General features: G+C 42.9%; 2 protein-coding genes across 2 annotated transcripts in view; both read left to right on the top strand.

Annotated features, from left to right (window-relative positions):
* The window catches only part of LOC311623595 (adhesion G protein-coupled receptor E2-like), a 236,445-nt gene that overhangs the window by 108,991 nt on the left and 100,157 nt on the right, over positions 1–27,297 (top strand). The window lies entirely within an intron of this gene.
* Positions 293–15,920, top strand: LOC311622589 (adhesion G protein-coupled receptor E2-like; the record flags this gene model as incomplete). Its single annotated transcript, XM_084883840.1, has 13 exons — positions 293–322; positions 994–1,071; positions 1,475–1,652; positions 4,736–4,843; positions 5,014–5,244; positions 5,422–5,597; positions 12,466–12,663; positions 13,181–13,416; positions 13,616–13,682; positions 13,962–14,053; positions 14,849–15,017; positions 15,103–15,213; positions 15,891–15,920. 13 exons carry the CDS (start codon positions 293–295, stop codon positions 15,918–15,920), a joined length of 1,704 nt encoding a protein of 567 aa, XP_084739966.1.

Raw genomic sequence — 27,297 nt, 5'->3', positions numbered from 1 at the left:
TGGCAGGAAGCAGTGGGGCTTTCCAGATGCTTCCATGCAAGAAATGTGGCTGACTCCCAGGCGTGAAGGCTGCCCATGGCTTCAGGCATCCACCACCCTATCCTTCCCCTTGCAAGTTTAGACGAAAGGAAACTGAACCCGGAATCTGACACTCTCTCTGCTTTGTCCTCAGAAGTGGATGACTGTATACAAGGGCAAAACTCCTGCCACAAAACCACCCAATGCCTCAACACCCAGGGCAGCTATGAGTGCCGCTGCCGCCCTGGCTGGAAGCCGGCTCCTGGGTCCCGCAATGGCGCACACAACACCGTCTGTGAACAAGGTTCGGAGTTCAGATCCCACATTCCCCTGGACCCACAACTCAAACCACCTGATCACATGTTCACGGGGAGCCACAGGAACGCAGCACACTGAATGCTGGGGGCACCTGCTGAGCCAGGCTTCCGTTCTTTGAGACTAAATGGGAAGAGATCTGGGGTCCTGCAGAAGAAGCTGGGGTACCAAGGGGAAGGCTCCTGGGGGACCCCGGGCAGCAGCTAATTACTCACCAGGACAAAGGTGTCTAATAGCTCACAACCTGCACCTCTGTGTGGGGCTCACCTACTGTGTGTCAGGCCTCGGCCCACTTCCCATAACCCCTGCATCCCCCATTCAGGGGTGTGCAGTCAGCACGTGTCATCACCTCCAGCCAAGGCATAGGGGTAAAGGAGTGGGGCACAGAGAGGAGAGGGGCTAAGAGACCTGAATGAACAGAGGACTACTCAGTATGATGATAGCTGGTCTGACCCCAGGCCCTACCTAATGGACGGCTGTCCTGTCCCCTGCAGAGATCTCCTTCCCTAACTGGACCACACCTCCTGGAATCAAGAGCCAGGTTAGTGACTCCAGCTGGCAATAGAAGGCAAGATCCCTCAACTCAGCCCACCCTCCACCCATGCACCACACTCCCCCACCCACACATGAGGGCCTCTAAGGCCTCATCTCTTTCCCCAGAGTCTCTCTCCCTTCTTTGAAAAAGTCCAAGAGCTGCTCAGAGACTTCCAGCCTGCTTCAGTCAAGAACACCATCCAGGTAAGGACAGGACCCAGGGGAGGCAGGTGGAGGCATCCCATAGAGATCTGAGGACACCTTGGTCTAGAAGGAGACTGACCCCAACACCAATGGTGCCATGCTATGAGGCCCCGCTCTCCCAGGGTGGGTGGGAAGAGCATACTATGTATTTGTACTCTCTGCTAGAGCCACTAACACCTTTCCTCTTATTTCTGGCCACTGGAATTGCATAGTAGTAGTCTTGACCAGGGTTTGACCTCTGAGTGGCAATTGCACTAGCAAAGACCCAGGGAATCCCATCAGATACCACCTTTGTCCCAAATAGACAGGCTCTAGGGTCTGTTCTCAGAAGCTGAGCATCAGTGTATTCCTAAAGCCTTTGTAGTGCAAGATCCACTGGTTCTGTGTTTCCATTCACCCCAAGGGCGTCATACAGGAGGTGGATAATCTGCTAGAGACCCCAGGGGACCTGCTTACCCTGCCTAGTTCAGAGCAGCACTGTGTGGCTGCTAATCTGCTCACTGGCCAGGAGCATGTCCTGAGGGAGCTGAGCAAGGCCTTGCCCATTGGGCCACAGAACTTCACGGCAGATGCAGGAACAGGCAAGTAACCCTGTCTGCCCACAGGCTCTCTTATGCCTGCTCATTCCTCTCCCATCACAGTAGAGCTGAGTGATCACACTTGTACCTCCCAATTACTCTTATAAACATCTATATATAGTATAAAGAGGTAATATGCAAATTTGATCAGGATGCCATAATGGCTCACAACTGGACCATTAGCATATTAGCTCTTCTATGTGTGCCACGGGGCATTGCTCCAGAGATGAGGGATTGCTCAGGAGACGAGATGGAAGCAGGCAGGTGCCAGGAGAAGGCTGGACCAGCCTGAGGCAACTCGAGGGTGGGTGACACCATGGGAGAAGGCAGAAGGGAAAAGGTGAGAAGGCTGGGGCACGCATGAGAAGGCAGAAGTTAGACAGGGTGATCAGGCCAGGAAGGGAGAGCATATAGGCAGTTAGGGCAATCAGGCCAGGATAGAAAAGCAGATAGGCAGTTAAGGGGATCAGGCAGGAGGGAAGAGCAGATAGGGACATCAGGTAGGCAGACAGGTGAGCAGTTAGGGGCCAGTGGTTCCAGATTACTAAATAAACTTAACTGATGATGTAAAAGATGTGGAAAACTACAGGACACTGAAAAAAGAGATAGAGGAAGACGTAAACAGATGGAAGAACATACCATGTTCATGGATTGGTAGACTCTACACCATTAAAATGTCCAAACTACTCAAAGCAATCTATAGACTCAATGCACTTCCCCATTGAAATACAGATAGCATATTTTACAGACCTAGAAAGTACACTCCCAAACTCATCTGGAATTAAAAAAAAAAAAAAAAAAGACCCCGAATAGCCACAGCAATTCTGAGAAAGAAGATCAAAGTAGGTGTGATCTCAATACCAGAGTTCGAGCTGTATTACAAGGCCACTATTCTCAAAACAGACTGGTACTAGCACTAGACCAATGGAATAGAATAGTGAACCCAGATATCTACCCAAACCACTATGCTCAATTAATATTTGACAAAGGAGGCATGAACATACAATAGAGTCAAAACAGTCTCTTTAATAAATGGTATTGGGAAAATTGGACAGATACATGCAAAAAAAATGAAACTAGATCACCAACTTACACCATACACAAAAATAAACTAAAAATGAATAAAAGACTTAAACGTAAGACGGAAAACCATCAAAATACTAGAGGAATCCACAGGCAGCAAAATCTCAGACATATGCCAAAGAAATTTCCTCATCGATACCGCTCCTAGGGCAATGAAAACTAAAGACAAAATAAACAAATGGGACTACGTCAAAATAAAAAGCTTTTTTACAGCAAAAGAAACCATCAACAAAACAACAAGAAAGCCCACTGTTTGGGAGAATATATTTGCAAATGTTATCATTAATAAAGGTTTAATCTCCAACATCTACAGGGAACTTATAAACTTGATAAAAGAAAGATAAATGATCCAATAAAAAAAGTGGGCAATAGACATAAATAGAATATTTTTGAAAGAAGACAGAAGGAAAGCCAAGAGACATAAAAACATGTTCAAAGTCACTAATTATCCTAGAGATGTAAATCAAAATGTCAATGTGGTACCATCTCACACTTGTCAGAATGGCAATCATCAACAAATCAAAAAACATCAAGTGCTGATGAGGATGTGGAGAAAAAGGAACCCTCGTGCACTGCTGGTGGGAATGCAGACTGGTGCAGCCACTGTGGAGAACAGTATGACATTTCCTCAAAATACTAAAAATGGAACTCCCATTTGACCCAGTAATCCCACTCCTAGGAGTATATCCTAAGGAATCAGAAACACTAATCAGAAAGGATATATGAAACACTATGTTCATAGCAGCACAATTCACCATAGCTAAGATTTGGAAACAACCTAAATGCCCATCAACAGATGAATGGAATAGAAAACTATAGTATATTTACACAATGGAATACTAAGCTGCTATAAAAAAGAAGGAATTTTTTCCATTTGCAGAAGCATGGATGAACCTGGAGAGCATTATGTTAAGTGAAATAAGCCAGGCAATGACAGAAAAATACCATACGATCTCACTCATTTATGGAAAATAAAGAACATTATAACCTGATGAACAAAAAGATAGATACAGAGGAAGTAAAGCACTGAACAGACTATCAAATTACCGTGGGAAACTGGGGAGTGTTGGGGAGGGCGGGAGAAAGAGATCAGCCAAAGGAATTGTATGCATGCATGTAAGCACAACCAATGGACACAAGATACTGGGGGTGGGATGGGATGAGAGGATGTGACAGTGGGTAGGGGAGGCTGGGGGATGATCAATGGGGGTGGGGGATGGAGATATATGTAATACTTTAAAGAATCAAAAAAAATAAAATAAAATAATAAAAAGAAATATCCTGTTCAGTTCCTCTCTGTTGCAGGAATCCACATGATCTTGGAGTTGTTTTCTGAAAATATACGAACATATTCAAGTCTCCACTTTTATTTTGGAAAGTTTTTTTCTTTTAATATATTTCATTGATTTCTGACAGAGCGGGCAAGGAGAGAGAGAGAGAGAGAGAGAGAGAGAGAGAGAGAGAGAGAGAAATATTAATGATGAGGGAAAAAAATCATTGATAGGCTGCCTCCTGCATGCCCCCTACTGAGGATCTAGCAACCTGGGCATGTGCCCTTGACTGAAATACAAACAGTCAGTCTGCAGGCTGACGTTCTATCCACTGAGTCAAACCAGCAAGGGCAATTTTAGAAAGTTTTAATTATGAATTCAATCTCCTTACTTGTGACAGGTCTGTTCAGACTCTAGTTCTTTAGTTACTTTTATAGTTCATGGCTTTGTGGGAATTTGTTTATTTCATTCAGGTTATATAATTTGTTGTTGAATAATTGCTCAAATTTTCTCTTATGCTTTGTAAATTCTGATGATTGGTGAATATATATATATATATATATATATATATATATCTGGTATTATTTAGTATATTTATATTACAGATAAAATTTGGTATATAGTGTAACATAATATATACAAAAGACGTCTATACATAAAAGTGGTATTATAGCTACAACCGCTGGCACAGTTACTAATCTAACTCCTTTATGTAACTCCCACAATTCATAGAACTGTTCCTGGAGGTGAAGGAGAAAGGAGGCAAGAATGTCACCCTGAGGACTAAAGATACAATGATGCTGGTGAACTGGGATGTGGTGCAGGACTCAGGTGGCTCAGGTAATGATGGATCCACTTCACCGTGGAACAAGACACCCAAAAGTGTGACAAACAGAGAATTAAATATTAAAGGGAAGTATGGGCTGTGGTGGGTCAGAGGAGAAAATGCATCCCAGAAGGATGGGGGCCTTTGGGCCACCCCGAGATGTCAATCTTGTCCTTGTCTGTAGGCCCTTCTGTGGTGGGCCTTGTCTCCTCTCCAGGGATGGGCAAGTTGCTGGTTGGGGCCCCCCTGGTCCCGGAAACTGAGGAGCAGTCAGTACTGAATGAGACACACAAGGGCCTGTTGCAGAAAGTCTCCCATGTCCTGCTCTCAGATGTCATGTCCGCCTTTGTGAGCAATAATGACACTCAGAACCTCAGCTCCCCAGTCACCTTTGTCTTCAACCACGTGAGTGCTGGTGAAATGGAGCTGTGGGTTTTGCAAAAGACCTGAGTCCTGGTCACAGTCCTGGGGTTCAGGGGCTCTCCCATGGATGCATCATCTTCATAGGAAAGCCCATCACCAGCAGGATTTGGGTAAGCATTTCTGAGCACCAGAACCCCCAGCTTACACCATGCCCTGTCCCTACAGTTAGAGACCCCAGGGCCAAGGCAGAAGGTATTCTGTGTCTTCTGGGATCGTGGCAAGAAAGGGTGTGGTCATTGGTCCACCAAAGGCTGCTGGATGGTGGGCACCGGAGACGCCAGCACCACCTGCCAATGCAACCACCTCAGCAGTTTTGCTGTCCTCATGGACCACTATGATGTACAGGTGAGAGCCTTGAGAAGGGACTTTGTTCAATGTCTATTGCTATGTAATAAATTCCCGTGCATGCTGCACCTAAAAAAAACACGCATAATTTATTATTCTGCAATTTATGTGGGTCAACAAATATACATGGTGTCCAGTCAGGGTCATACACAAGACTCTCATCTGAGGATTTCTGTCCTCTGAACTCCCTAGTTGCTGGCAGAATTAAGTTCCTATGGTTGTAGGACTGAGGTTTTACACTCTTGTTAGCTGGCAATAGGGGTCACATTCAACTACTAGGGCCTACCTGCATTCCTTCTTATGTGGTCCTCGCACAGGCCCTTTCACAATGTGTCTATGCTCTTATCTGAAGGCCAGCAGCAGAAGCTCCCTCACATAGAGCTATTTTCCAAGCCTGGCCAAGGTTCTCAGTGGATAGAAAATCAGCCCATGCACTTCTGAAGGGTTGCAGACTTAATTCCAGTTTGTTGTTTAATCTCTATATATTTGTGGGTTTCTTTACTTCCTTTTTGCAGCTGAGATATATATATATATATATATATATATATATATATATGTGTGTGTGTGTGTGTGTGTGTGTGTGTGTGTGTGTGTGTATGTATATGTGTATATATATATATATATATATATATATATATATATATATATATATAATTGATTTCAGAGAGGAAGAAAAAGGGAAAGAGATAGAGAAATATTAGTGTAAGAGAAAGAGAGAATCATGGGTCATCTATCTCCTGTGTGCCCCCCATTGGAAATCAAGCCTGCTACCCAGGCATGGGTTTTCACTGGGAATCCAACCCTGACCTCCTAGTTCATACTCAGCCATGGACGCATGCTGGCCGGGCTTTGCAATTGCTTTCTATTTTAAGGTATCATGGTCAGAGAATGTGCTTGGTATAATTCAATCTTCTTGAATTTGTTAATGTGGTTCCACTGTCTTCTGGCTTGTAGACTTTCTGTTGAGAGGTCAGATGAAATTCTGATGGGATTTCCTTTGTAGGTCACTGGCTGCTTTGAGAACTTTGTCATTAATTCTTGACACTTCACTACCAAGTGCCTCTTTGGTTTGAGGTAACTAAAAATTTTGTTTGTGTTTTTTATTCGAGGATCTGGTTCATTCTACAGGTTTGGAAAGTTCTTATCCACTATTTGTTTGAGTAGCTTCACCACTCCATGCTCCCTCTCCACCTCCTTCAGACTACCTATAATTCTAATATTGCTTTTTCTGATTGAATCAGATAGTTCTCATAGAGCTCTCATTTTTCTTTATGCTCAATTCTCTTCTTCCCCTGCACCATTTCTAGATTTCCATCTTCAATATCATGAATTCTTTCCTCTATTCTTTTCTTGGCTCTGTTTTCTATGCTCAGTGGTTCACTCTTAATCTCCTTAATCGCATGCTTCATTTCTAGGATTTCTGATTGGTTCTTTTTTAAAGTTCCAGTCTGTTTGGTAAAGTACTCATTTTGTTCATTGATTTGTTTTTCTGAGTACATTAAATTGCCTGTCTATATTTTCCCACATCTCATTGAATACTTTCAGAACTGCAATATCAAAATCTCTGTCATTTATATAATATTAGAGGGCTGGTGCACAAAATTCATGAGCAGTCCCTAGGCCAGTCACACCACACACCTGTGGGGGGTAGGGCTGGCCAGGGCGAGGGGCCGCCAGCTATTTGCAGGCCAGCCATGCCACCAATCAGGGTGGGGGTCCCCACTGGGGGGTGAGTCCAGCCACAGGCTGTTTGCAGGCTGCTCATTCCATCATTTTGGTTGCTGGGCTTTTATTATATAGGATATTTCCATGTGTTCCAGCTTGCTTTCTGGAGGTTTTATATTTTCTTTCTGGCCATCCTCATTACTTTCCTTGTTCGTGGCATTTACTGTCCTCCTTTGCTTACACATTTATCTCTGAAGAGGTCTTTCTAATATTTTCCAGTAGATGGTGCTGAACTGCAAGATTGTTTTACCTCTGTGATCTCCCAGTCTTGAGCCACTGCAGCTTCTGTAAGACAGTATAGTTATGCTACTTGGGGATGGGATACATTTTGCCCTTACCATAATGGTAACCCCTCCTGGGGATGTCACAGAGGGAAATGGTTTTCCTGCAAGAGCTCTTAGTTTACAGATAATACGCTCCTGTACCCAACTCCAAGGGAAAGGGAGGTGAGTTTTGGGAATCCAAGTGGCAGCAGGGCTCTGTGGTTTTGTTTCTTTGTCTGGAACAGCACCAGTAGCTGGACAGTGGGGAGCCACATGCAGAACCACGTGCTCTGTCAGGCATCTGCTGACTCAGACACTCCCTCACCGCTCACACTGCTGGGCTGCATTCCCAGGACTCTCCCAGCCCCTGTGCTCTCTGTTCCTCCCGGCCAAAGGAAGCACCTACTACTGCCAGCTTTTTCCCTCTCCCAGCCAGCCAGGGGCTGCATCTGCAGGTCCTCCCTTCTCATCTCCCCATTTATTCCCAGTTGCCCACTTTTAGATGTTTCAATGTACGGGTCTCTTAGGCATGCATCTGTGTTGAGTATGGATTCTTGCGATCCTCTAGTCTGCTTTTGGATCTCTGTATATTATTCTTTATTTCAGTCAGTATATGTTTAATTTCTAATTGATCCTTTTTCATATCCTCGAAGGTCTCGCTAAATTTATCAGCCTTTTCTAGAAAATACTTGAAAAACCTTATTGACCGTGTTGTTGAACTCTTTATCCAGTCATTTGCTTTCCTCCATTTCTTTCATTTGCGACCTGTTTCTTTGTCTCCCCATTTTGGCTGCTTCCCTGAATTGATAGAGTGGCTAGGGATTTGTATGTTGAATTACATTTGGTTAACTTCTTGAAATTTCAGAGGCAGAGGACAAGGGCCTCTCTCATACCGCCATTACTCTGACGTCGCTTGCATTTATTCTTTGTCCCTCTTTTTTTTTTTTACTCACATAGTGTTATTTTTCATGGCTGTGCATTTTGTGTTTTTATTTATTATCTCTGAAAGATTATTCTATTCCAATATACAAAAAGACATTCCATTCTTTTCATTGCCAGCACATTTCATTGTATGTGTGTGCTATAAATTACATATCCAATCTTCTCATAGTGGGAATTTTGTTTCATGATCATTTCCTATTACAAATAAAGTTGTAATTATTTACACAAAGTTCATTGCTTTCCTGTTTGAGTATCTAGTTAGTATGCATACTGTGTAAAAAAATTTTTTTCATGGTACAGTAAACAGTTTATTTCCCCTGGTGACTTAAGAACTCAAATAAGAATGTGCAAACTACTTGATAACACCCCAATTATTTGGCCTCTGCAAAGCGAAGGGTGACTCACACTTGCTGGCATGCACACTGACACCTACAGACACAGTTCCAAGATTCACAGTAGACTTACCTCCAAATTTGTTAAATATGTCACTGCCATTCTTGTGGTATTTCCTCAGGTGATGCTTACAAAACATAATATCTAAAGTATACTGAAGTGTTTTAACCTGACTTTTATTACATGAAGAAAGAGGTGATTTTCATCAGTATTTTTAAAAGGAAAAATCAAGCATTTTTCTCAACACTTATAATAGCTAAGGACATTGAAAATAATTCCCTATTCCAAATATGGAATGCTCTAAATTCCACAGGTCATCTCTTTAAAAAGAAAAAAAAAAGTATGTGTATTGCATAACATGATCTCGTTATCCTTAATGCTGTGTTTTAAGGCAAGAAGCATATACAAAAATGCAGCCGAAGCCGTTTGGCTCAGTGGTAGAGCCTGGGTCTGCGGACTGAAATGTCCCAGGTTCGATTCTGGTCAAGAGCATGTACATTGGTTGCGGGCACATCCCCAGTAGGGGGTGAGCAAGAGGCAGCTGGACGATGTTTCTCTCTCATCGACGTTTCTAGATTTCTATCTCTCTCCCTTCCTCTCTGAAAAAATCAATAAAAAATATATATTTTTTAAAAAGAAGCATATACAAAAATGCAGAAGAATGAATTGTTTTAGGTGAAAGCATAAAATAAAATATTAAATTTAGCTTGGTTTACTTTTATCCCTAACCTATATTGGTAGAGATTTCCACATTTTAGCGTATAGAGGTCACACATGTGATCACTCCTACCAGCATTACCTGAAGCTGTATAATTCCTCACACTCTCACAACAAGGTCATTATCAAAGTTTTGGATCTTTATCCATCTGAGAGATAAATATAACATATATTGTTATATTAGGAAATGTATATGTCTCCCATTGTGAATGGAATGGAATGGAATAGAATATCTTCATTTGAGAGATTTTTATTTCTGTTTCTGGGAACAAGTTGTTCACCTTTTGGTCCACTTTTCTATTGGCCTATTGATACATTTCTTATGGATCTGGGAGCTCTTTATGTGGTACAGGAGTTAGTTTACTTCCTTACACCAAAGATGCTCAAAGCCTGGTATGTGTCACAATCACCTGGAGAGCTTGCTATTTATTTGCAAACATTTACTCAGAAAGTAATGTCAATCTTGCAGATTTATTACAATAATAACAATAGTGTAAATAATACCGTATTGCTTTTTATCAGATGCACCAGCTTTGAACATTTAACCTCCATATTCTTTATCATTTTCATATTTCTTTTTTATCCTCTCTCTTTCTCTTTCTTCTCTCATCTACTTACACTAAAATTAATTGTTGAAATTTATCATTATGGATTTAAGATGATTTGAAAAATAAGGCAAGGAAATATTTAATCTTTTAAAAAATAGGCAGGAAACCTAACCAGTTTGGCCAAGTGGATAGAGCATCAGCGTGCGGACTGAAGGGTCCCAGGTTTGATCCTGGTCAAGAGTACATGCCTGCCAGGCTGGGAGCGGCCAGGCCCGGAGCAGCCGGGTCTGGTGGGGCCAGGCCCGGAGCAGCGACTGCCAGGCTGGGAGCAGCCAGGCCCGGAGCAGCCGGGTCTGGTGCGGCCAGGCCCGGAGCAGCGACTGCCAGGCTGGGAGCGGCCAGGCCCGGAGCAGCCGGGTCTGGTGCGGCCAGGCCCGGAGCAGCGTCTGCCAGGCTGGGAGCGGCCAGGCCCGGAGCAGCCGGGTCTTGTGCGGCCAGGCCCGGAGCAGCGACTGCCAGGCTGGGAGCGGCCAGGCCCGGAGCAGCCGGGTCTTGTGCGGCCAGGCCCGGAGCAGCGACTGCCAGGCTGGGAGCGGCCAGGCCCGGAGCAGCCGGGTCTGGTGCGGCCAGGCCCGGAGCAGCAGCTGCCAGGCTGGGAGCGGCCAGGCCCGGAGCAGCCGGGTCTGGTGCGGCCAGGCCCGGAGCAACGACTGCCAGGCTGGGAGCGGCCAGGCCCGGAGCAGCCGGGTCTGGTGCGGCCAGGCCCGGAGCAGCAGCTGCCAGGCTGGGAGCGGCCAGGCCCGGAGCAGCCGGGTCTGGTGCGGCCAGGCCAGGAGCAGCGGCTGCCAGGCTGGGAGCGGCCAGGCCCAGAGCAACAGCTGCCAGGCTGGGAGCGGCCAGGCCCGGAGCAGCCGGGTCTGGTGCAGCCAGGCCCGGAGCAGCGACTGCCAGGCTGGGAGCGGCCAGGCCCGGAGCAGCGGCTGCCAGGCTGGGAGCGGCCAGGCCCGGAGCAGCCGGGTCTGGTGCGGCCAGGCCCGGAGCAGCGGCTGCCAGGCTGGGAGTGGCCAGGCCTGGAGAAGCGGCTGCCAGGCTGGGAGCGGCCAGGCCCGGAGCAGCCGGGTCTGGTGCGGCCAGGCCAGGAGCAGTTGCTGCCAGGCTGGGAGCAGCCAGGCCCGGAGCAGCGGCTGACAGGCTGGGAGCGGCCAGGCCCGGAGCGGCCGGGACCGGAGCAACCGGTCCCAGAGCAGCCGGGTCGGGTGCGGCCAGGCCTGTAGCAGCAACAGCCAAGTCTAGAGCAACTAGGTCGGGAGCGGCAGTGACCAGACCCGGAGCAGCTGGTTGTGGAATGAACCAGAGCAACAGAGGCCAGGCCCGGAGCAGCCAGGCCCGAAACAGCTCGCTCCTCGCCTGTACCTGCCCACGGCTGCCTCTCAGACATGGCTGGAAACTTTTGCGGGAACTTGAGGGTCTGCTGAATCAAGTGATGAAGGCTTAGATCTGGATGTGTTGAGTTAGTATAGCGCTGGGGTGTTGATCTGTGAGTGCCTTGGGTGGGGCCTGGATGAGGCTGGTTGACCTATTTGAAAAAAAAAAAAAAAAAAAAGAGTACATGCCTGGACTGCAGACTGAATGCCCAGCAGGGGATGTGCAGGAGATAGCTGATCAGATTTTATCTCATTATTGATGTTTCTATCTCTCTCTCCCTCTCCCTCCCTGAAATCCATAAAAATATTTTTTAAAATAAATAAATAAATGAAAAGTAAATAATAGGCAGGAAAAAATACTTTCAAACTACCACCATAATCAGTACATTTTCCTTCTTTAACCAAGGATTTGAATCTGTAAGGAACAGGTGTCATAGGAATGCTTAGAGTAAGTCCAAGCGGGGGAGTTGAACCCTGGACATCGAGTCTTTAGATACAGACTCTGTCACACAGTATCACTTCCTGGAGATGGAGGATGATGCTCAACATGGAGCCGTGTGCCTCTGTGACTATCACATGAAAACCTATAAGCTTAGTCATGAAGGAAAAGCAACTCTATGATTTCCAGGGCTTGGTCATGAATGAGGACTCTCTTAACCATCAATGTTTACAGGATCTTAATTCATCAGTTTAGAACCTTCTAGAATTCTAACAGTATCCATAAACATCACAAATTTACCTGGCTCCTGCACTCCTAATTGTGTTGTACCCTACCCAAAAGTGAAAACGGTAGAAGGGCCATTAACCCAGATTAGGAGAGTGTGACTGCTCTCTCTCTCTCTTTGCTGGGTCCCAGGAGGAGGATCCCGCCCTGGCTGTGATCACCTATGTGGGGCTGAGCCTCTCTCTGCTGTGCCTCCTCCTGGCGGCCCTCACCTTCCTGCTGTGCAAAGCCATCCAGAACACCAGCACCTCACTCCACTTGCAGCTCTCGCTCTGCCTCTTCCTGGCCCATCTGCTCTTCCTCACGGCCATCGACAGAACAGAGAACAAGGTACTGACACTGACCCAAATAATGCATGCCCTGACCATGAAATGAGGGATACATGAGGTCATGCTGCATTGGAAATTTTAATAAAATGACCTTGGGTTCTGGGAAGATTAAAGGGATGAGTAGCAAATTTCACATTGACCCAACTAGAAATCAGACCTTCTTTCCCATCCACCCCCTTTTTAAAATATATTTTTATTGATTTCAGAGAAGAAGGGAGATGAGAGGGAGAGGGATAGATAGACACATCAATGATGAGAGATAATCCTGCATGTCCCCAACTGGGGATTAAGCCTGCGACCCAAGGAGATGCCCTTAACAAGAATCGAACCTAGGACCCTTCAGTCTTCCAGCTGACACTCTATCTACGAGACAAACCAACCAGGGCAATCACACCTTCTTTGGATAATTCCTTTATATACAGCAGAGTTCTCCCAAATAGCAAGGTACATATAGGAGAGGTCCTGGGGCCATGCTCCACCCTGACAATCCCACCTGGTAACTCTCACTCCTCCCCCAGGTGCTGTGCGCCGTCATCGCGGGTGCCTTACACTATCTCTACCTGGCCTCCTTCACCTGGATGCTGCTGGAGGGCCTGCACCTCTTCCTCACCGCTCGCAACCTGACGGTGGCCAACTACTCCGGGGTGAGCAGGTTCATGAAGAAGTTCATGTTCCCTGTGGGCTACGGAGTCCCGGCTGTGATTGTGGCCATTTCTGCAGCGTCCAGGCCTCGCCTTTATGGAACACCTGCCCGGTAAGGGCACATTCCCGTTTCTTTATCTGTGAGATGTGTGGGATTGAAGAACAAGCTTACTTTCTTCACGACAGTATCTTCAGAGCCAACCACAAAGCCTACCACAGCAGAGACACTCAATGTTTGCTGATGAATGAATTTATATAATTGTTCTACATTTCTAAGGACCAATGCATTTTTTATTCTCTCTCTTTCCTAGCTGCTGGCTCCACCAAGAAAAGGGATTTATATGGGGCTTCCTTGGACCAGTCTGCACCATCCTCTTTGTGAGTAAAGACATCAGAGCATCCTTAAGACTCAGTGGAGGGTCATTGGAAGAGCAAAATAATCAGGAGACAGGAGGATGACATGAGCAAGAATGTTCCTGGGTTGTCTTGGGTTTGCTTTGATTTTCTAAGATGCTCCTAAAACTAAAAGCTCTAACACTGTTACTGAATATGAAAAGTATGTAAATGTGGAATTTCTTTGGGACAAGCTTAATGTCGATCCTTTATTTTGAGATAAAATAAAATTGTATTCACTAAATCTTTTGTGTTTTTTTGAAGGTCAATCTAGCTTTCTTTCTGATGACCCTCTGGATTTTGAAAAGCAAACTCTCTTCACTCAACAGTGATGTGTCCACCCTCAAGAATACAAGGTAAAATGGAGAAGAGGGTGACAACTCCACAGACATGTGTGGACCCAAGGGCATATCCATGAGCCTCAGCAGCCCTGACGTCCCTTCTCTGAGTCTTCTGAGGAAATTCAGAGTAAAGAGATGCAGCTGTTCTCCAATGGCAGCCAGCTTGTACTCAGTGGTGGGCTGCTCACTTTCCAGCCACAATGTTCTGTCTCTAATTCCATTTTGTAACTCCCTCAGCCACAGGAAGGATTGATGTTGGTTGATAAACATTCTTAGGACTTTTATCAGAAGTCCTACAACAAAAGTACTGAGAATCTGTGTGCCCTTAGAAAAATCTGTGACTCTTCCCACAATCCCTCTACACTTCCATACCCAGTGTCCTTTCTACATTTTGTACGTCATTATTATGTTGTGTTAGTCATTGGAACAGCCTGGGACCTTTATAAAAATAAATATCTTGCCTCTGTTGCTTTTACTGCCCAGGCCCCAGAACACAGCTTGATGCACTGAACACACTTGGTAATGTTGGTTGAATAAAATTAGGCATCATCAGGGAGCATTACAGAATTTTTTTTTTGAAACTTACGTTATGAAGTGTCACTAATCAGTTCAATCAAAATGCCATCCTGGACCCAAGTAGCATTTCTATTGTGGAGAATCATTGACAGTCAAGGTCAAAGCTGAACACAACACTGTTTGTGAACTCATCACCCATAGGGGAAGGAAGGAGCATTCATTGGGTGGAGATGAGAATGGCCTTGATTCTGTTGCTCTGGGTGCACCATGGGCCTCTCTTCTCCTCCTACCCAGGATGCTGACATTTAAAGCGATAGCTCAGCTCTTCATCTTGGGCTGCACGTGGTGTCTGGGAATCCTGCAGGTGGGTCCGGCTGCTCTCACCATGGCCTATCTCTTCACCATCATCAACAGCCTGCAGGGCGTCTTCATCTTCCTGGTGTACTGTCTCCTCAGCCAGCAGGTACCACTGTCCACCTCCCTCCCATGACTCTTTCCATTCTTACCGCTCTCAGAGAGCTGACTCAGAACATGCTTTGCTTCTACAGGTCCGGCAGCAATACAGGAAATGGTGGGAAGGGGTCAGGAAAACCAAAGCAGAGTCTGAGCAGCACACCCTCTCCAGCGGACTCATGTCGGATGCCCCTAGATACAGTGTGGTAAGGTCATGCATTGCTCCCAGAGCACTTCACTAACTGATAGAGTACCTCATGCCCAACACTCTGAACGACATGGGTACACAGCAGGTGATGCCCGAGGATGGCTTCCACTGAATTTACTCTTTGATTCCTTAACCATTAGCAATGGTCTCAGTTAGAAAATATATATTTTGCTCTTACTCCTTAGCACTGTGTTCATCTTGACTTTTACACATTAGCACTCTTATTGAACATCTGCCTTGTGTCATGCATGGTTAGCTAAATTAGCAAGAATCAATTATCTGAAGCAGGAATTCCCATTCCATTCGTCCCACATTATCTTACACTTCCATCCACTTCTATCTTGTAGTCAACCACACAACAAAAAGGCAAAAATGCCAGGGAGCAGGGGGAATAATGTACATATTTAAGAAATAAATGGATATAAGTATTAGCTAGCATTTTAGACTTAAGGAGTCTGCCTGATATGTTCAGCACTCTCCATCCACTGTAAAACCAGGAAGGAAAAGCCATCATTGCATGGAGTAATTCATGGCAATGATTACTAAGAACCACCACTGGTTTGGATTTAGCAAGTTCTTTTTTACAGATTTTTAGACAAAGAAAGTTCTCTTACTTACAGTCTCACATCTCTTCCATCGACCATTAAACCCTTGAGTCTTCTTTCCCATTTTAAGGAGCCTGCTGTGCCCGCCTACTGTGGTTAAGTGGTTGAGCATTGACCCATGAACCAAGAGGTCCCTGGTTCAGTTCCTGGTTAGGGCACACTCCTGAGTTGCTGGTTTGATCCCCAGTAGGGTATATGCAGGAGGAAAATGATCAATGTTTATAGCTCTCTAACCCTCTAACTTCCTCACTCTCTCTCAAATAAAAAAAGCGTATTAAAAAAGGAACCTACTATACTCCCATAAAGTCCTGTATATCTTTCACCTGTACACCCACATGCCACAAGCAGTGGTTTCACTGTTGAATCTTTTATCTTCTCTCCATTTCTCAGCAAATATTCTTCCCACATATTCCACAGAGAAAATCTGAGACATTGCAATGACTATGAACTGCACCGTCTCAAACACGCATACATTAGCATGCACCTTCTCCGCATTGCTATATCATTCACACCATTTCCCTTCTCTCTGAAGACAACTTTCACCTTCACCTAACATTCTTGCCTTATTAATTATCCTTACACCATTGTTCACACATTCTCCCTCCTCCCTCCTTGTTTTTCTCCCACCCTAATCCCCTTCTTTCTTCCCTGACTTTCTCAAAAGCATTCTTCCCAATGCTGTAGCAAAATGCTTAATTTTTTTTCATCTTACAAACAGGTACTACTTGGCCTACCATATCCTTTTAGCTATCAGCCAAGAGTTGACTTTTCTCTCTCTTCTTTTCCTTGCCTTAAATTCATTCCCTCAATTCATGTATTTTGATTTCTTTCCCCCATCATTCTACCAAAGCAAGTATCTCTTAGCTTTCCGATGATCTCTGTACCCATAAAATCCTTCCAGAAACTTCTTACACTATTTATCATGCTTTCTCATGAAACACTCCATCCTTATCCTGTCTAGAATCTACTTGAATGCCGCTCGATCATGTCTTTCTCCATTATCTCTAGCTTTTCTCTCTTTGATTCTTTTATGGCTTCAACCAATTTAAATTCTGTTTCCCAGGCAAGGAATTCATTCCTTAGAGTCAGTCACCATATAGATGCAAATGACGGCCACATATGTTTCTCTAGCTCTGAGAACTACAGGAATATTTCCAGTTACTTGACATCTTTGATATTACCAAGACAACTTAAACTCCGCCTTCCAAATTATGACTCACCATCTTCACCCTAATGCCATCCTTTTTCATGGTGTCTTTCCCTCTCTGAATGGCACTACAGCCATTTCATTGCACAAGTTTGAAACCTGAATGTTACTCCATGGTTACCTTATTTTCCACTGAAACATATACATTAGACAATCCTATTGTTCTTATCTTCTCAGTATGTCCCTCATGTGGCCAGATGGCTCAGTCTCCATCATCCCCTCCTGAGCCAGGCTTCCATTTTCATGTCTGAACAACTGCAATGCCCTTCTGACTGACTACCCCTTCCTACTCTTGTCACCTTCCAATGCCTTTTTATACAGAATCAGGGGGATTCTTTCAAAACACAAATGAAATAATGCTATTCCTGTGTTAAACCCATTACATGTACTTTTTGTTGTGTTAAGTTCTGAATAATTTCCCAAAGGACATTATTAATCTTCTTTCTTGTTGAATTTTGGGTGATATTTGTTTTGTTTTGTTTTTAAAAAAAAAAAAAAAAAAAAAACAGGTTTCAAGTGTGCAACTCAATAATACATCATCTGCACACTACATCGTGTGTTCACCACCCAAAGCATATTCTCTTTGCATCCATTTATCCCCCTTTGCCCATTTCCACCTCTCCCCAACCAATTTTCCCTCTTGCTATCACCATACTTTTGTTCATGTTTATATGCCATATGTATATACAATATATATATTTTTGCTTAATCTCTTCAACTTTTTTTCACCCAACTCCCCAAAACCCTTCCAATTAATAGCTGTCAATCTGTTCTAAATATCTATGCTTCTATTTCTATTTTGCTAAATTAATTTGTTAATTAGATTCCATATATATGTGAAATCATATGGTATTTGTCTTCTTACTTCACTTTCTATAGCAATGGTGAGGTCCATGCATGCTGCTGTAAAGAATAAGATTTCCTTCTTTTTTTAATATCCACATGGTATTCCATTATGTAAATGTACCAATAGCTTTTTTTATCCACTACACTACTGATGGACGCTTTGGGTGCTTCCAAATCTTGACTATTGTATATAATACTGCAATGAACATAGCAGTGCACATATTCTTTTGAATTAGTGTTTTGAGTTTCTTTAGATATATTCCCGGAAGTGGAATCTCTTGGTCATACGGTAATTCCATTGTTGTTGTTTTTTAATTCCATTGTAATTGTTTTTTAACAACTGTTGTTGTTTTTTAATTGTTGTTGTCTTTTTAAACAATTCCTTTGTTCTTGTTTTTTAATTCCATTGTTGTTGTTTTTTAAAAACTTCTAATATTCACCCAAGAGCCTGCTTGGAGAAAGAGGAGAAGGGAGAGAGAGACAGAGAGAGGTGTGAGGACAAAACACTAATTGGCTGCTTCTGTACCCTCCCTGACTAAAGATAGAATTTACAACCCAGGAATGCTCCCTGATCAGGAATCCAACCCACAACCTTTCAGAGTCTGGGACAATACCTCAACCAACTGAGCCACACTGGCCAAGGCCCATTTTTAATTTTTTGAGGAAACTCCGTACTGTTTTCTACAGCAGCTGCACCATTTGTTCTTCATTTGCTCTGTGCTGAAGTAGAGAAAGGCCAGTGGGCAGTGAGTGTGTTCTGGTCCAATCCATTCCCTTTGTTCTCAATGCCTCCCAACTTGTGGCACCTTTCCATCAGTGCTCATTATCGGGCAGACAAAACCCAGTCCCTCAGACAGACCCTCAAAATATTAGAATGCCGGCGGTACAATTCAGTCATCTCCTGTGACAAAATGGTGCCATGAATTTTCCGTCTGGCTTCAATGCCATGTCATACTCGATGCAGCTGCAGTATAGGAGCCTCTCAAGTGATCTCTGGATTTTTCACAAAGGAAATGGATTCATGTATTGTTATTGAGTTGATGTAGCCATGAGGGGAAGGAAGTCTGGAGCTTCCTATCCTGCCATCTTGCTGACATTACCCCTAATCTCCATTCTTTGAGTAAGGACACAAGTCACATTGTGTTAGAGCTCACCCTGATGTACTTATTTTAACTTCAAACCTCTTTTAAAAACTCTTTGTCTAAGTATAGTCGTGTGTTGAGCTCCTGGAAGTTAGGATGTCAATATATAAATTTTGAGGGTATAGAATTCAACTAGTAACATTACTATAGCATGAATGATCCTCTAAAACAAATAAAAATAAATTCAGGTATAATTTATTAAATTATAAAAAAGTAAAAAAAATCAGATATAATAGGTTATATTGTATATTGGACAATTCTATTGATATGAAATATTCAGTATAAGTAAATCTGTGGAGACAAACAGTAGATTGGTTGTTGCCAGGAGCTTGGAGAGGGTGATGGGAAATGACTACCTAATGAACATGAGTCTTCTTTGAGGAGATGAAAATGGTTTAGAACTAGATAGAGGGAAAGATTGCATGTAACAAATGTACTAAATGCCATTGAATCATGCACTTTAAAATGATTTCATTTATGTTAAGTGAATTTCATATATTACATAAGTTTGGAAATTTGATATTAAGTAAAAGTGCATTTGTCTGTTTATGTATGCATACAGAGAAAACAATGTGACAAAAGAATAATTGTTTAAAGATACATAAATGTTCCTTTAAATTTTCCAGAAAAACTGATAAAATACTTGAATATTTATTTATTTATTTATTAGCCATTTCCGTCATATTAGTTTCATCTCTTCCCCAGGTAAAAGATGATGGATTGACAGCAGAAAAGAGAAAATTAAGTCAATTATAAGAAACCTAAAGGTGAGTGATTAAAGAAAAACAGGTAAAATGATATTATTTTTGTCCTTTTCTGTCTCACTTATTTCTTTTATGTCCTAATACTCTCAGGATTGATGTTGCAAATGGCAATATTTAATCTTTTCTATGACTGAATAGTATTCCATTGTATATATGTCCCACATCTATTTTTTATCAATTCTTCCTTCACTGGACAAATTGGTTGTTTACATATCTTGACTATTATAAATAGTACTGCAATGAACATAGGGATATACCTATCTTTTTAAATTCATTTTTATACCCTTCAGATAGAAACTCAGAATATTATTGCTGAATTTTAAAAAATTATTTATAATGTTAACATTATAACATATAATGTTATTAACCAATGCTACCTCAATAAGAAAAAAAGACAGAGAGAGAGAGAGAGAGAGAGAGAAAGGAAGGAAGGAAGGAAGGAAGGAAGGAAGGAAGGAAGGAAGGAAGGAAGAAAAACATGGGCATATTTACAGACTATTTCCCTAGTTAAACCTTTCCCACTAGAATGCAGTTGTTATTGTTTTTGTTTTTGTTCGTTTGATTTTTGGGGGGTTTTCTGTTTGTTTGTCTGTTTGTTTTTTGGTAATGTCTAAACTTTCATAAATGGGTATATCTCTCAATATAATATTTTCTGGTCCATTATTACACAGGAAAACTTTACACTTTGAGCTAAATACATGATTTAAAATAAAACAGTGTTTAGGAAAAGTGCCCCAAGTGAAAACAAAGGAAAGTGTGTGTCTCAGATATTGCTCGTGCTAAGAGAGGCCATCATAACATCACACTCAATGTCAGTCATTCCTTACTATGTGTGCTCATCCTGAACTTGTTTCTTCCAGACGTATTACATTTTGCTAAAACTAAAAGTTTGTTTTCTACAATGGGTGAGTCCTCCAATAGACCAGGGAGTAAAAAAAGAAAATCTTGGAAATGTAAGCAATGAAGTAGAAGTATGACTTCTAACCAAACTACTGTTAACAACTATGTTCATTTGGCAGTCAATAGGAAGTGCTGTTTTTAAGTATTTTATATTCTAACATGATATTTATTACTGACACATAAATCTTTAATTGGTTTTAGCTATATTTCAGGAAATTGGTGGAGAGTTATAATACAGTCTTTCCCACCTATATAATAAAAGCCTAATACACTAAGTGTCTGGTCGGCCATTCAAAGGAAGTGCAATATGCTAATGATATGTTAAGGCAGCTCAACTGCTCACTATGATGAGCACTAACCACCAGAGGGCAGACTCTCCAACCAGCTAGCTAGCTTGCTGTTGGGGTCCAGCAGATTGGGACTGGGTGACACAGGCTAGACATGCCCTGGAGCCCTTCCATGGTCCCTCTCAGGCTGGACCACTTCCCACATCTTTCCCCAGCCCTGATCATGCTCCAGCAGGGTCTCTCAGCCTGACCTGCATGCTCTCTCAATCCAGGACCCCTCGGGGAAAGTCAAAGAGCTGGTTTTGGCCCAATCCTGCAAGCCAGGCTGATGGTTCCCTCTGGTGTATGAATTCGTACCCTGGGCCTTTAGTTTAAAATAATAGACTATAGGGTCAAAATGGACAGTTTTGTGTGCATCTTCTTTTTAAGAATAACTGACATTAAACAGTAGATACCTGAATTGAGAACATGTTAGTGTTCATAGCATATGGAAATGGCATAAATATGAAGTTGTATGCAAAGAAGTTGTAATTAATGCACAAATATAGAATACTAACACTTTCTTTCCCATCTTTTTCTCTTACTCTTCTCTTTAGAACAACATGACTCAGTCACAAATAACTTTAATCGTGGCTTGTTCCATCCATCCATCCATCCATCCATCCACCCATCCATCGTCTTTGAAGCAAGTCAACACGCCAGGTCCAAGAATCACCAATGCCCACTTCGCCATATCTTAATTTTTCTTTCCAAATTTCTGCCTGATGCAGCCTTTTCTGTGCAATTAATGTGTCTTGGCTGCCAGTTACACAAAAATGAATATAGCAGTTCCTTGCCATCAAGGAACTTAATGAGAGGAGATACTGCAATGAATATTTCAGGAACTGCTCTGCAATATGCAACCTACCTTCACTGGTCAGGAATTTTTCAATTAACATGCTCAAATACACACCACCATTGAAATTTAATGCAAACACTCTCTGTCCACTGCACTGTTTTTCCACCTAATACCCAATTACCTCTTCCATAAAAAACAAATATCTGATACATTGTCATTTTACTGCGATCACTTCATGCATCTCCCTCATTCTACAGTGTCAGTCAACTATATATGCATACCCATCACTTAATTGTCAACTATGGTCCTTGTAGTGCAGAATCAATCAAATCACATCTTTCTTAATGAGTTCAATAAATTACATATTGTTAACTAGGAATGCAGACAGAATGGTCTCTTGTCTCTGGGCTAGGCTATTGGCGCTCTCAGGTGACTCAGGTAAAAGCTGAAATGTTCCATCCTCTCTGACTCTCTCCTGATGTACCTACTGGCCTCCCAGACTCATGGGGTCTCGAGAGGAATGTCTCCGTGTGGAAGTCTGATTGCTCACTGGATGGTTGATGATGGAGACTGAAGCTCTGCCCCATACAAGACATCAGGAAGGAGTGAAGCATCAGTTCCTGAGCCAGCTTTGGAATCAAAAGCAACAGCCATGCCCTGCCTGCCAGTGCTGTATAGGCTGTGGACTGCACAGGGGGGATATTTACAGCTTATCAGGCACATTTCCCTCATGTTTTTCCAATATGTAAGCACGTGATTTCACTCTGGGCCTCTGGAAAAACAAAGGAAATGTTACTTAAGGATTCTCTGATCTCAAAAGGCCAGGTTGGAAGTCGTTATTTTAGTTTTTATGACTCCTTGTCTTAATCTCATATGCTTTCTAACTACCATATCCGATCCTTGATTTCACAGATTCTTCAATGTCTGATTAGGGTGGGACACTGACCTGATATCTCTGGAAAGTTGCTATTCTTTTCAACAAAGCAGAACTATGCTCCTTTGGTATGCAATCCAGGGCTCCACATTCTTTGGCTTCCTGACACATTTATCAAAATAATTAAGGATTTTATACTTATACTACCCCGTTTCCCCGAAAATAAGACAGTGTCTTATATTAATTTTTGCTCCCAAAGATGAGCTACGTTGTATTTTCAGGGGATGTCTTATTTTTCCATGAAGAAGAAAATGTACACATTTATTGTTAAATGAAAATTAAAAAAATGTATTACCTGTCTATGGTACGGTAGTACAGTAGTTGTCAACACAAACCAGACAAACTGTGAATCCTATAGTATCAAGAATTTACTCATTTATTCAATGAAAATCATGTCATCATTTTCTGGAACATCATCATAACAATCCAATTCCTGAATTTCCTGGTGAATTTCTTGTGACTCCATTTCTTTCAGAATAAGTGGACCAAATCTCTCATGTGTAGCCTACGGGGGGGCGTATTTTCAGGGGGGATGCCTTATATTTCACTCAGAAGGAAACCTGTAAGTAGGTCTTATTTTCGGAGGATGTCTTATTTTCGGGGAAACACGGTAGTAGCCCATCACGCAATATCGCGTGCAGTAAGGCACCTGCAGCTTAAGTGGGAACCGCTGCACGCTGCCTGGAGCCTCACCGCTTCCACCGGAGCCAGGAAGAACCCACACTGATTCCACAGGAGGTGGGAGGGACCCGCACAGCCTCCGTGGGATACAAGCCCGCCATCTCCTCTCCGGGCCTGCGCTTGATCACGGAGGCCTTGGGCTGGCCCCCCTGTCCCTGTCCATGTCCCTGCCCTGAACCGGGCACAGTGATGAAGAATGCACTCCGCCAGGCCACTCACACTGCCCACTCTCAGCAACCGCCCCCCTCTCCATCCCCCCTGCCCCCAGGACTCTAAGAGGACTGGGTACCACCATCTTGTGGCTATAGGTGTCACCATCTGTGTGATGGAGTGATGGTTAATTTGCATATTACCCTTTTATCAAATTGGATCACAAGTTAAGACCTGTCATTTGGTACCTTATAATATATTAATTATCAAGGCCAGTATGGCTTGTGGAATTGGCACAGAAGAAGGAACAGTTGAACACTCAAAGGTTCAGGAAAGTAAGCCTTTATTCAAAGCAGCACTGCTAGTTTAGGAGACTCAAATATCCAGATTCTGAACAACTTATACAATTATATTTTCTCCTTATATATTTCTGAGTTTTCTTGTTTCTTGACTACCAAGATTCTGTGGTGCACTTTCACAGCTCCTTCTGAGTCCATTAAAATGGTTAGTTTAGATTGTATCTAATGTCTATCCTGGATGCCCCAGTGACTTCACTCTAGTTAAGCTGTTATGGCCCTTGTAAATTGGGAGTATCTAGATAAATAGGTCTTGCAAGACCAGATAATTAAGGAAGGGGCAGTGACTTGATTATGGGCTAACCTAATGTGCATTAGGATACTGATTAACTAGGTACAGAGTCAGGCTGTTAGCCTTCTACATATTAACTACATACAGAATCAAGCTGCAGCCTCCTACATTCTTTCACAAATGGAGTGAATTATCAGCTAGCAAGAGTGTGCATTAGCAGAAACCAGTTTGGCTCAGTAAATAGAGCATCGCCTGTGGACTAAAGGGTCCCAGGTTCGATTCCAGTCAAGGCCATGTGCTTTGGTTGCAGGCGCACACCCAGGGGGGGCTGGGGTGTGCAGGAGGCAGCTGATCAATGTTGCTCTCTCATCAATGCACTGAGAAGATGCTAGTTTGATTCCTGTCAAGGCATATGTCTTATGTGTGGGCTCGATCCCCAGTAGGGGGTATACAGGAAGCAGGCAACTGGTGTTTCTATATCATCAATGTTTCTCTCTCTCACTCTGAAGAAACATCAACAAAACCATATTTTAAAATATTAATTAACAATAAGAGATATATTTAGATATTGTTATGCCACAGGGCTTGAGCTAAGCATTTTATAGGAATTATCTGATTTAATTTTTAGAAAAGTTCATTCTCTATTCCCCATTGCAGGAATAGGGCTCAAATGAGATTACTGATCTGCTCAGAGGCCAAGCTGAAAAGAATTCTGTCAGGATGCCTCTAGCTTTCACTGTGGGGCAGTGATTCTCAATCAGAGGTGACTGTGTCTCAAGGGCTATTTGGCAATGTCTGAAGGCTGCTGCTGAACAATGCCCAACACATGTGATTTTCCTGCCTCAATAGTCAGCATGAACAGGTGAGATCACCTAGTCCAGACCAGCACTTCTCCAACTTCACTGTGCATACGAGTCACCCAGGAGTCTAGTTCAAATGCAGAATCTGAAGGATCAGGTCCCAGTGGGCTTGAGATGCTGAGAATCACAGTCACCCATGTGCTGTTGATGCTGCAGGTCCTAACCAGAGGACCACTCTTTGAGTAGAAGGCTGAGGTTCTTTAACAGAGTCAGGTGCAGGTAGTTTTAGATTTTCTGAACAAACAACAGAAAAATCATAGTTGCTTGTAGTTTTTTAATAAATAGGGCATTTACTCATTGGAGAGGCTATTATAAATTCATTGTATATTTACATTAAGGATTCTTGAAGGATATAATATATTTCTGGAAATGCCTCCTTCAATTCTTTTCTATAAGTGTCCTTGAGAGACCAAATAGTATATTACTGAAAAAGATTTTATAGTAGGCAGGATGAGCACCTACAAAGCATGCTAGCATCCTAGCCCCAGAAAACTGTAATATGTCATTTTTCATCGCATAGGATGATTAAAGAAGTAAATTAGATGTGTTTGCAAATCAGCTGACTTTAACATAACGTTGGCCAGTCATCAAAAATAAACAAAAGGCAGAGGAGAGTGAGCAGGTGAGAAGAAATCAACCAATGAACTTGTATGTATATATGCATGACCCATGGACACAGACAATATGGGGGTGGAAGCCTGGGGTGTGGGCAGGGACAGGCTAGAAGGGGTCAATGGAACAAAAATAGGACATATGTAATACTTTCAACAATAAATATTTTAAAAAATAAATGGGACTTCATGAAACATCTTTACACAGCACAAAACAACAGCAAAAACAAAAATACCAACAAGTCAAAAAAGCAACCTACTAAATATGAGATAATATGTGCAAATGATATAGCTAGTAAGGGGTTAATACAAAATTTAGCAATAACTCATACAGCTCGACATAAAAAATAAATAAATAAATAAATAAATAAATAAATAAATAAACAAACAAACACCAATTCTGCCAAAATCGGTTTGGCTCAGAGGATAGAGCATCGGCCTGCTGACTGAAAGGTCCCAGGTTTGATTCTGGTCAAGGGCATGTACCTTGGCTGAGGGCACATCCCCAGGAGGGGTGTGCAGGAGGCAGCTGATCAATGTTTCTAACTCTCTCTCTCCCTTCCTCTCTTGTAAAAAATCAATAAAATATATTTTTTTAAAAAAACAAACAATTCAGTTAAAAAATGGACAGCTACAGAGGAAACCTGATGCCCCTTTTTCCTGAAAAAGAAATTCTGAGCCAAAAATCCACAAGGGGAAAATAGAAGAGGACAGGACAAATACAGTTCAACTTCTTTCTGAGACTGGTCATAACCATCAGCACCATTGCCTAAGACCCCTAAAACCAGTGATGGGGGTCCAGCTGGGGAAACTTAGGCACGGAGAGAGGTTGACCTGGGCACTCAGTCTAAACCCCTTCCTTCCCCACCCTGCCCACATTCTGTAACCCCCTTGCAGGGTCCCTGGAGGTGGGAACCCCTCATCACTGGGCACTGTCAGGCTCCAGCCTGTCACTCCCAAGAGCCCTTGCAGAATAAGGAAGAGGCTGCGAGCTTCCAGAAAGACACCAAAACAGCAGAGTGTTCCAGCTCCTCACCCCACAGCTTTCTGTTGGCCGCTGGAAGTTCCTCCACAGCTTTCCCCCTGTTCCCCCCAAGCGGATCCCCTTGCCCAGCTAGGTCGCCTCCTCTGGCCACTCACACCCTGGGCACCTCTTTCCATATCTCTTTCCTCTTCTTCCTCTAACCACTTCTCATTAGAGACTTAACACATTTTAAAAGTTCCAGGAAGAGTTTTATAGGGTCTTAGATTCACAGAATCAATTTCCCATGACAGGTTTAGTTTACTTTATTTATATATTTATCTTTGTATGTATGTATGTATGTATGTATGTATGTATATATATATGTATGTATGTATGTATGTATGTATGTATGGTGTTTTAGTCCTATAAGGACCCTCTCAATTTACCCCACACCAAGAACTGAGACATATCCCTGATCTCTCCCTCCACCACCTCAAATTCTATTTCCTATTCTCTCATTCATTTTGTGGTGTGTTTCTTTTCTTGCACATCTGTATGCCAAACCTTTTTTCATTTTCTCTGTGTCTGAGCTTTATGACAAAGGTGGCTTTTATATGAGGCTCTGGGGACTTCTTTTTGTTCAAGATTCTGCTACAACCAAATCATTAGGTCATACCTTGTAAATATATTTTCATTTTACTTAAT

This window comes from Pipistrellus hanaki (assembly GCF_964339955.1).
Source record: "Pipistrellus hanaki genome assembly, chromosome: 5".
Classification (NCBI taxonomy): Eukaryota; Metazoa; Chordata; class Mammalia; order Chiroptera; family Vespertilionidae; genus Pipistrellus; species Pipistrellus hanaki.
This window is presented reverse-complemented; position numbering and strand designations above follow the sequence as displayed.